At 39.0% G+C, this 10467-nt stretch overlaps 1 protein-coding gene and 1 long non-coding RNA gene across 2 annotated transcripts in view; one reads left to right on the top strand and one right to left on the bottom strand.

Moving 5' to 3' along the window:
* Positions 1-2185: 2185 nt before the first annotated feature.
* On the top strand, positions 2186-3049 carry LOC113466696. Its single transcript, XR_003391018.1, has 2 exons — positions 2186-2425; positions 2794-3049. It is a non-coding gene; the product is annotated as an uncharacterized LOC113466696 (long non-coding RNA).
* Positions 3050-4136: 1087 nt separating this feature from the next.
* LOC103507429 (unconventional myosin-XVIIIa) overlaps positions 4137-10467 on the bottom strand; it is a gene marked incomplete in the record, with an annotated part of 97720 nt that continues 91389 nt past the window's right edge. Inside the window, 4 exon segments of the mRNA XM_026822286.1 lie at positions 4137-5591; positions 8221-8333; positions 8909-9097; positions 9254-9469. Coding sequence (XP_026678087.1) covers positions 5546-5591; positions 8221-8333; positions 8909-9097; positions 9254-9469 — 564 coding nt within the window.

The raw sequence follows: 10467 nt of genomic DNA, 5'->3' as shown, positions 1-10467 counted from the left end.
TATTATTAATAAAAGGTCGATTCCTACGTATAAAATTGTCAAAAATCCAAATCTGAGGTCAAAACTCGGAAAAAGTAACTTTAAAAGGTCGAAAATTTAATTTTTAATTGCCGTTCTAATGAAAGAGTTCGAAGAGTTGTGACGTCAGATTTCACGTCAAAATGCGCAGAAACGCTTGCGCACAAACAAACGAAGCGGGAGTAATGAATTCTGACGTCATCGCCTACGGGCGTATGCCGTGACGTCAAAGTTTACGATTTACCGGTATTTTTTAAATCAATTTATCTCGGTATCTAGAAGTCGTAGAAGAAAAAGAAAAATTCCGTTGGTCCTCAGTTTTCCTGCTCTATGACTTTGAAACATGACCCAAGTAAGCGCAACTGATCTATTGTACACTTTCTTAAAAAAAAAAAAAAATCGACTTCCAAAGTCTGATCCTTTCTCTGGAATCGTGGAGCTTAGCACACCTTTGGGACTCTTGGTTCCTACACTCAAGCCTCTAGGTGGATTTTTTTGTGTATGAAAACTCCCTTGACCTCTCTTGTGTATTCAACATGCCGAAATATCGGACAATAATTTTTACTTCTAATTTATTCTCTAGTTATTAGTTATCGAATATGCATACGAGTATACGTACGTAGCTTACATTTTCTTTACTACATTGTTCTTGGTAGAGCTAAAAAAAAAAAGATCTCCCAGTTGGAAAAAAAAAACAAGATTTTTAGACTCTGAAATAAATTTTGATAGAGCGAACAGTAATAACAGAGGTCTTATCGTTACGACATCGGAGGGAGAAGGACAGGATAGGAGAAAGCCAGCCGTCCCGAGAACGAATCTTATCTGTTAAGAATAAAGTTTGCCCCGGGCGGGAATCAAACCCGCGACTTTGCGCTTACAAGACAAGACGCGACTTAGCGCTTACAAGACAAGACGCGCTACCTTTCAAGTTAACTACTCTAACTGCGAAAATTTTAAAATTTCAATCAATTAGAGTAGAACTTCCGATCCATGTCAATTTAAATTTGATTTTCGATTGATCGATTGGGTTCTAGGAAAACAGCATGTCTTTCGAGCCCATCCTGTTGTTGGATCTTTGGATTCAGATGTTTCAGATGATTATCTCTGATTGGTTTAAATTGAAGATTCGATCTTGATCTAGTTGTATTTTTATTTTGGTAGATGTAACCTTGATATAGGTAAGTGGTTTGGGTTTGGCGATTAACCTATTTTAGTTTTGATAGTTAAGCAGCGTCTACACTATGGTTGATCTTCTGTACAATGCCTGAAACACGTCCAGTGTAGACTTTAATATTCATTAAAGTGCTTGCTTGTGCTAACCGTATAGGACTGATCGGCAGTCTAACCAAGATGTCGTAAAAAAAAGTAATGAAAATAATAATACTACAGAGAGGAAGGAATAGAGGTCAGCTTTCGGATCTCAGTTACACGAAGAGTATGAGAGTATCCAATGAAACACTTGGTCCCATGGATTCGAGACTTATTAGACTCTGCATTAAATTTAGCCTTGTTAAGACAATACAGTAGCGGTCAGTAAAATAATTCGACAATAAAACAATTAGTACAGGATATACAATAATTATTAGGTTTAAATTTATTTAATAGATCTCAATTATTATTATATTTATTATTATCAGTATCATTATTAATTATCACTATCAATTATTATCATTAAATTTCTTGTGTCTCCCATCCTTTGACTAGGATTATTGTATTTTATATGTGAAAATCAAGATCTTCCTCATTTAATTTTTATTAGTATCTTGATCTTCCGATTTTATATCATAATTATTAACCTTATTATTCTTATTAACATACTGATACATATTATACTTACTTTTACATATGTTTGTTTTTACCTGATACATATGTTTATTTTTATTGCTTATTTATTGCTGTTTCTTTGTTAATGTTGCATATTTTCTAATCGTATCCTTAATCCTTACGAGAGATGTGTAAAGAGTGACTCGGTTAGAAAGAAAGAACTACTCTTTTCCGTGAATCACTCAGAGAGTGAGTTAGATCCAAACTACCTAATCCTGCTTCGGTGGTGTAGTGGTCAAGACGCTCGCCCGGTAAACAGGAGGGCGTGGGTTCAATCCCGACTGAGGTATGGAAATTTATCCTCAATAAAATTTGAGAATTGGACCACAATAATAATAGTAGTAGCCTACTTCTGGAGTAAAGCGACTTTTCAGTCGTATGCGAGCAGTACAAATAAGCACTATTATATGTACCTATGGGGAGCTGAAGAGTGAGGTACATATCTTAGGATCTGACTCATTCACGTGAGTTATTCACTGGAAAGAGTAGTTCTTTTTTAGAGCTCACTCACTCTTTAACCATCTCTAGCCCTATTCAGTGTTGTGATTTTAGACGTAATCAATTATTCAATTTCAATTATTAGGTATCTACTATCTATGTTAGTGTAAGCATAAAGAAACCTCCGAGTAAGTATTACACTGTCCTCCTAAGAAAGAAAAGGTATAAGGAATGGAATGGCAGCATATGCCATGCCAACCCAGCAAAGAAATAATCTGATGTGAACATTACCTGGAGTAAAGCGACTTTTCAGTCGTATGCGAGCAGTACAAATAAGCACTATTATATGTACCTATGGGGAGCTGAAGAGTGAGGTAGGATCTGACTCATTCACGTGAGTTATTCACTGGAAAGAGTAGTTCTTTTTTACAGCTCACTCACTCTTTAACCATCTCTAGCCCTATTCAGTGTTGTGATTTTAGACGTAATCAATTATTCAATTTCAATTATTAGGTATCTACCTATTTACTATCTATGTTAGTGTGGTATCTACTATCTATGTTAGTGTAAGCATAAAGAAACCTCCGAGTAAGTATTACACTGTCCTCTTAAGAAAGAAAAGGCATAAGAAATGGCAGCATATGCCATGCCAACCCAACAAAGAAATAATCTGGTGTGAACATTACACGACATTCCTTATCCTATTGAATGATGCTTCTTTGGGTGTTCTTCTATTGTAACCTTTACAATATCTCTAACCGTACTGACCATCGAAAATTTGACCCGATTACATTACTTTCCTTCCTATAGGATAAGGAAAGTGTGAACATTACACGACTTTCCTTATCCTATTGAATGATGCTTATTTGGGTGTTCTTCTATTGTAACTTTTACAATATCTCTAACCGTACTGACCCGATTAAAATTTGACGCGATTACATTACTTTCCTTCCTATAGGATAAGGAATAAAAGGCAGTAAAGTCGATCCCTGAAAACTTGAGTTTTTGGATATACTACCTTTTAAGTAAGGAGGGCAGTACACTAGGCTTGCACGCCGGAGGTCCCAGGTTCGATTCCCGGCAGGGTTGATATGCATGATTTATGTTTGTGTCTGTATTTCTTGTTGTTGTGTTTGATGTCTCAATTTTACTAAAATAAATATAATTTTATTTAAATTTTATTCCAGTTAAAAACTAACATGTTTTTCATTTTGGCTGTAGATCATTTTCTGTTTCTAGCTCTCCTTTTCTTCTGTGCCTTTTTCCCATGTCTGCGTTGTCGTCGGCCTCTCAATCAACTTTAGAGTGATCGCTTTGAGGCCACCTGGAAAACCAACATGTTTTTCATTTTGGCTGTAGATCATTTTCTGTTTCTAGCTCTCCTTTTCTTCTGTGCCTTTTTCCCATGTCTGCGTTTGTCGTCGGCCTCTCAATCAACTTTAGAGTGATCGCTTTGAGGCCACCTGCTTTTGGCTAAACAAAATTTCCCGAGTGGATGCCCTTCGCACTCAACCTTCGCTATTGATATAGCATAAATTTGGACTAGTCTATCCCCTGTTTATAGTCCCCTAGCTAGACGCTGATCTACTCTCTGTTTATAGTCCCTCAGCCAGACAACGAAATGTGGACTACGACTTCTGGGACATACTATCTGACAGATGAATGGAAATGAAAACTATTCACATAAAAAAAACTCATATAGCATAAATTTGGACTAGTCTATCCCCTGTTTATAGTCCCCTAGCTAGACGCTGATCTACTCTCTGTTTATAGTCCCTCAGCCAAACAAAGAAATGTGGACCACGACTTCTGGACCATACTATCTGACAGATGAATGGAAATGAAAACTACTCACATAAAAAAACTTAATATATTTTTTTATTCGTTTATTTTCAAAATATAAAATTGTTCAACAAAACAAGAACGATAAAAGTGTAACTTAGGTGTCTGTACTAGGAAACCTAGGAATATGAAACAGCCAGCCTTGTAAGCGCCAGGTTGCGCCCGGAGCAAAATTTATTCTAAACTGATACTCTTGGAACGGCCTAAACCTCTTTAAAAGTAGATAAAATAAATAAATGCGTTCTGATGCAACGATAAATGCAAAAAAAGGCAGTTTACGTTCAATTCAGGGGCGAATATAGGTAATAAAAGCATTGTGCCCGCCGGAAAATTACGTTTTCCCCAAAACTAAAAGAGGCATCCTGCACTGTATTTGAGAACTTTGAGAAATTTTCCCAAAACAGACACCGTCGGTAATGATTAAAATTTTGCTAGATTTGTGATGCTTTTAAAAATAATGATATTTGTTATTTAAAATTATGCAAAAGTTTTTCACCTCTCCCTTTACAGCCCATTGTAAAATTAGGTAGGTAAATGCTTAAATTACATGAAACCAAATAATAGCAACGCTTCACTAAAGCCCTTAGCAGTTAAACAGTGACGTCACTAAGGCTAAAAAGAGTGGAGCAGAGAGCATAGAGTATAGAGCATTGCGAATAGAGCATCGAGCAGGTAGAGGGAAGCGACGAATCCAAACCGCATAGACCTGAGAGCATAAAGCTATACGCTCTTTGCTCTCCGCTCTGTTTTTAGCCTTACATAGCAAAGTAAAGAGAGAAGAGAATTCGGATAAAACTAAATAAACACAAAACTCTTCGATTAAGCCATCTGATTGGCTGAAAATTTTGTAACTAGAAAACTAACCGAACATTTTCTAGTTCATTTTCCAACTAGAAACTCTTTTTTAACTAAGAATACATAAACGGGACACGGTTGATGGGTGGCAGCGGTATTGTAAATATTTTCAAACAAATCAACCAATCAGATTGCTCAAATTCAGAGAAGTTTACACTCTGATTCAGGCTCCGGCCATAACTGCCGTATTTGATAACACGAATTCTCGCTCTCAAGTCAGACTGAAGTAAATTTTGGCCAATCGAATGTTTGGAATTGATTTTTTTTAGTGCTACTTGAGAGCCAGTATTTTGTTCACAAAATGGGGTGGTATGCCAGACACACACGCTCAGAACGTCTGACAGACAGACGAGCCTTGTGTGACCGAAAAAGCTACCGAAACTTATGTGAGGAAAAAAGCTTCAGACCGTCTGAGAGATTTTTCCGCCATTCACGTTCAGACTGGTTCCGTCAGAGGTCTGAGCCTGAGTGACGGACTTAATAGTGTAGGGCCACTAATCACAGTGCTACACTTGGGGAAGCAGCTATAACAGAGAGGTAGACACAGGTACTTACATAGCACATCGCTTTATTCTTTGGTATGATCGCGCTCGTCGGAGAGACTGCTCGAATTTCTGAAACAATCAGAAGAGAGGGATTTGATTATTACAAAGCGGGGAAAAAACAAATTTGTACTAGGAAACCTAGGAATATGAAACAGCCAGCCTTGTAAGCGCCAGGTTGCGCCCGGAGCAAAATTTATTCTAAACTGATACTCTTGGAACGGCCTAAACCTCTTTAAAAGTAGATAAAATAAATAAATGCGTTCTGATGCAACGATAAATGCAAAAAAAACTCAATATATTTTTTTATTCGTTTATTTTCAAAATATAAAATTGTTCAACAAAACAAGAACGATAAAAGTGTAACTTAGGTGTCTGTACTAGGAAACCTAGGAATATGAAACAGCCAGCCTTGTAAGCGCCAGGTTGCGCCCGGAGCAAAATTTATTCTAAACTGATACTCTTTGAACGGCCTAAACCTCTTTAAAAGTAGATAAAATAAATAAATGCGTTCTGATGCAATGATAAATGCAAAAAAGGCAGTTTACGTTCAATTCAGGGGCGAATATAGGTAATAAAAGCATTGTGCCCGCCGGAAAATTACGTTTTCCCCAAAACTAAAAGAGGCATCCTGCACTGTATTTGAGAACTTTGAGAAATTTTCCCAAAACAGACACCGTCGGTAATGATTAAAATTTTGCTAGATTTGTGATGCTTTTAAAAAAAATAATGATATTTGTTATTTAAAATTATACAAAGGTTTTTCACCTCTCTCTCTTTACAGCCCATTGTAAAATTAGGTAGGTAAATGCTTAAATTACATGAAACCAAATAATAGCAACGCTTCACTAAAGCCCTTAGCAGTTAAACAGTGACGTCACTAAGGCTAAAAAGAGTGGAGCAGAGAGCATAGAGTATAGAGCATTGCGAATAGAGCATTGAGCAGGTAGAGGGAAGCGACGAATCCAAACCGCATAGACCTGAGAGCATAAAGCTCTACGCTCTTTGCTCTCCGCTCTGTTTTTAGTCTTACATAGCAAAGTAAAGAGAGAAGAGAATTCGGATAAAACTAAATAAATACAAAACTCTCCGATTAAGCCATCTGATTGGCTGAAAATTTTCTAACTAGAAAACTAACCGAACATTTTCTAGTTCATTTTCCAACTACATTTTCCAACTTCCAACTAGAAAATGAACCGTTCCTTATTTTTTTCATGTGCCTAGGCATTTGTTGGGTCTAAAAAAGACCCAACTCATGCCTAGGCACATTGGGTCTTCTTTAACTAAGAATGCATAAACGGGACACGGTTGATGGGTGGCAGCGGTATAGTGAACATTTTAGATAAATATCAATCAAAATGGTGTGGACAATTAATAAAATAATAATTGTACTTTTACATATGTTTGTTTTTACCTGATACATATGTTTATTTTTATTGCTTATTTATTGCTGTTTCTTTGTTAATGTTGCATATTTCTAATCGTATCCTTAATCCTTACGAGAGATGTGTAAAGAGTGAGTCAGTTAGAAAGAAAGAACTATTCTTTTCCGTGAATTACTCAGTGAGTGAGTTAGATCCAAACTACCTAATCCTGCTTCGGTGGTGTAGTGGTCAAGACGCTCGCCCGGTAAACAGGAGGCTGTGGGTTCAATCCCGACTGAGGTGTGGAATTTTATCCTCAATAAAATTCGAGAATTTGACCACAATAATAATAGTAGTAGCCTACTGTCATCCATGATATTCCTCTTCATTATCAGAGCTAGTGTTGCACTGATGAAACACTTACCGGTTCAGTGTTTCACTATCGTCCCACAGCTGACTCTGAGCGCACAGTGTCCTTAGGATACACCGCGTGATCCATGATATTCCTCTTCATTATCAGAGCTAGTGTTGCACTGATGAAACACTTACCGGTTCAGTGTTCCACTATCGTCCCACAGCCGACTCTGAGCGCACAGTGTCCTTAGGATACACCGCGTCATCCATGATATTCCTCTTCATTATCAGAGATAGTGTTGCACTGATGAAACACTTACCGGTTCAGTGTTTCACTATCGTCCCACAGCCGACTCTGAGCGCACAGTGTCCTTAGGATACACCGCGTCATTCATGATATTCCTCTTCATTATTTCGCCTACGGGAGCATATGTCGTGACGTCAAACTTTACGATTTATCGGTATTATTTAAATCGATTTATCTCGGTATCTAGAAGTCGTAGAAGAAAAAGAAAAATTCCGTTGGTCCTCATTTTTCCTGCTCTATGACTTTGAAACATCACACAAGTAAGTGCAACTGATCTATTGGAGTTCACACTTAGTTTGACTCATTGATTAAACAATCTGGTCTATTTTAAACTTCCCCAACTTAGACGTTGATTTCAATCTTAGGCCAGCCACTTACTATCAGGTAGACCTGATCAGGTATACCTGATCAGGTATATGTGACACCTGATGAGCACACATACTATCAGGTAGACCTGATCAGGTGTACCTGTCAGATCTACCTGATAGTGAGTGGCTGGCCTAAGACAGGAATCATGTCTGTTTCACAGACACGGAGAGGAAGTAAATAAGTATTTTGAGTTTAGTTTAGACTTGGGACAGAAAACAATGTAGTACGTTAGGACTAAAACTATTGCTTCAGTGAAGTATAAAACCTCAACTTAGTGCGTGAGGTCGTTCTCTGCCACCCAACCTACCTGTTGTCCGAATCCTCGTCGCTATCACTATCATCTATGTCGCCTCGTATGGCATGCTGGAGATCTGCTATCCTCTGGGAGGCCACTGACAGTTCATTCTTCAGGGTGGCGATCTGCGAAAAATAAATAAATAATAATAGGTAATTCATGCAGGGCCGTATACGGAATAGGATAAAGGTAACGGAAGTGTGGAGGAAGATCCAGGAGGGGAGACTACAGTGGTATGTACATGTTGAAAGAAGAGATGAGAGCTACATACATACATAGGGAAAAGAGTTGAGAGAATGGAAGTGAGGGGGAGAAAAGGGCGAGGTAGACCGAAGAAAAGGTGGAAAGATTGTGTGAATCAAGACCTGGGTGAGAAAAACTCATCAGGACATGAGGTACACAATAGGGGTGCCTGGAAGATACTGACAAGAAACGCCGACCCTATTAATAGGAAAAGGCTGGGAAGAAGACTGTAGGCTCGACTCTAAAAATTTGGAGCAATTTTTGTCGATGCTGCTATTCGATTCCGGGACCTTCTGCATGGCAGGCAAGCGCATTACCACTGGGCTAAACATGCCCCCATGCTATCGTCGCTCTTTAGTGAGTTTAATTTAAACCGAATTGAAACCCAGACTGGACTGTAGTTCCAGCCATTAGTAGAATAAATCTGATGCCCTTTCAGTCGGAACAACCATCTTACCTCAGCTTCCCGACATTGGATCTCCTTCTCCAGCTCCTTCCGTTTGAGAGAATCATTGATCCCTTTCGCTTCCAAGCTCTGGATGTTTTCCTTCAATTCCCGAATGGTCCGCTGTAATTTACGCACGGCATGCTGGAGATCTGCTATCCTCTGGGAGGCCACTGACAGTTCATTCTTCAGGGTGGCGATCTGCGAAAAATAAATAAATAATAATAATAGATAATTCATGCTATCGCCGCTCTTTAGTGAGTTTAATTTAAACCGAATTTAAACCCAGACTGGACTGTAGTTCCAGCCATTAGTAGAATAAATCTGATGTCCTTTCAGTCGGAACAACCATCTTACCTCAGCTTCCCGACATTGGATCTCCTTCTCCAGCTCCTTTCGTTTGAGAGAATCGTTGATCCCTTTCGCTTCCAAGCTCTGGATGTTTTCCTTCAGCTCCCGGATGGTTCGCTGTAGTTTGCGCACATCGTTGGAACTGGCGGATTCCTTGGCGCGTAGCACGTTACATTCGGATTGTAGCTTGTCCGTGTTCTCTTTGAGCCGGTTGATTTGGACCTGGGGATGCGAAAGGGCTGTGTTAGTATAGCTGTATTTTATTATGTGACATAATAAAATATAGCTCTCTCTCTCTCTCTCTCTCTTTCTCTCTCTCTTTCTCTCTCTCTCTTTCTCTCTCTCTCTTTCTCTCTCTCTCTCTCTCTCTTATATATGTTTCAATGTTCGAAACAATTCTATTTATGTTTTAGAACAATAAATAAAATTACAAAGTACTCACCTCCAGTCTGGATCGCGTCGTGTGTTCAAACTCCAGCTTACTCTCGAGTTCCTTACACTTGAGTTGCAACCTCTTCAGTGCCAGCGTACTAGACGGGTCACCATGGGTTTCTATCGATTCCAGTTTAGAGTTCAGCTCGGCCAGCTGATCCTTGTAGGAAGAGGTTTCGGCCTCGAGTTCGGATATGCGGGTTGTGGCCTCCTGAAGACTGGCCTGCTCCGAGGATAACTGCTGAACCGAGGCCTGGTATTTCTTCAGCACCTGGGAACACAGAAAGATGGGGGTTTAATATTGATTTCGGTGAAAGTGGTGGTTCAAGTTCAAGTCTTAATCGCACCTATACAATTTGTCCGACCTTAGGTTATAAACTTAATTTTTTTTTCAATATTTCCCTGCTCGCCGATACAGTAACTGTTAAGTGGAAGTGTGCGACGCGTTTCCTCCTAAAAAAGGCAGATTTATAGAACGTTTCAATATGAGAGCAACAAGTCAGACAGAGCAGATCCGATCAAAATACACGCAAATGAACATTCGAGTATCCAACGCCCAACAGCTAAGCGTGTTGCGGCCCAATTCGTCTATCCAAGCATCGAGGCCTGCCCGACGAAGAGGATAGCTAAAGAAGCAAGAGAGAGGCGAAAAAGACTGCCTAATCTTCTTCTTCTTCTTCTTCTCTCTGCTGGCTGTTGGAATTCCGCAACTGATCAAGGGAGCGATAAGTCTTTGTAATTCATTCTGTTTTTTTTTTTTTTTGTTGGAGAGAGAGAGAGCGGCATCG

This window comes from Diaphorina citri, unplaced genomic scaffold (genome assembly GCF_000475195.1).
Source record: "Diaphorina citri unplaced genomic scaffold, Diaci psyllid genome assembly version 1.1 scaffold312, whole genome shotgun sequence".
In the NCBI taxonomy this organism is placed as follows: domain Eukaryota; kingdom Metazoa; phylum Arthropoda; class Insecta; order Hemiptera; family Psyllidae; genus Diaphorina; species Diaphorina citri.
This window is presented reverse-complemented; position numbering and strand designations above follow the sequence as displayed.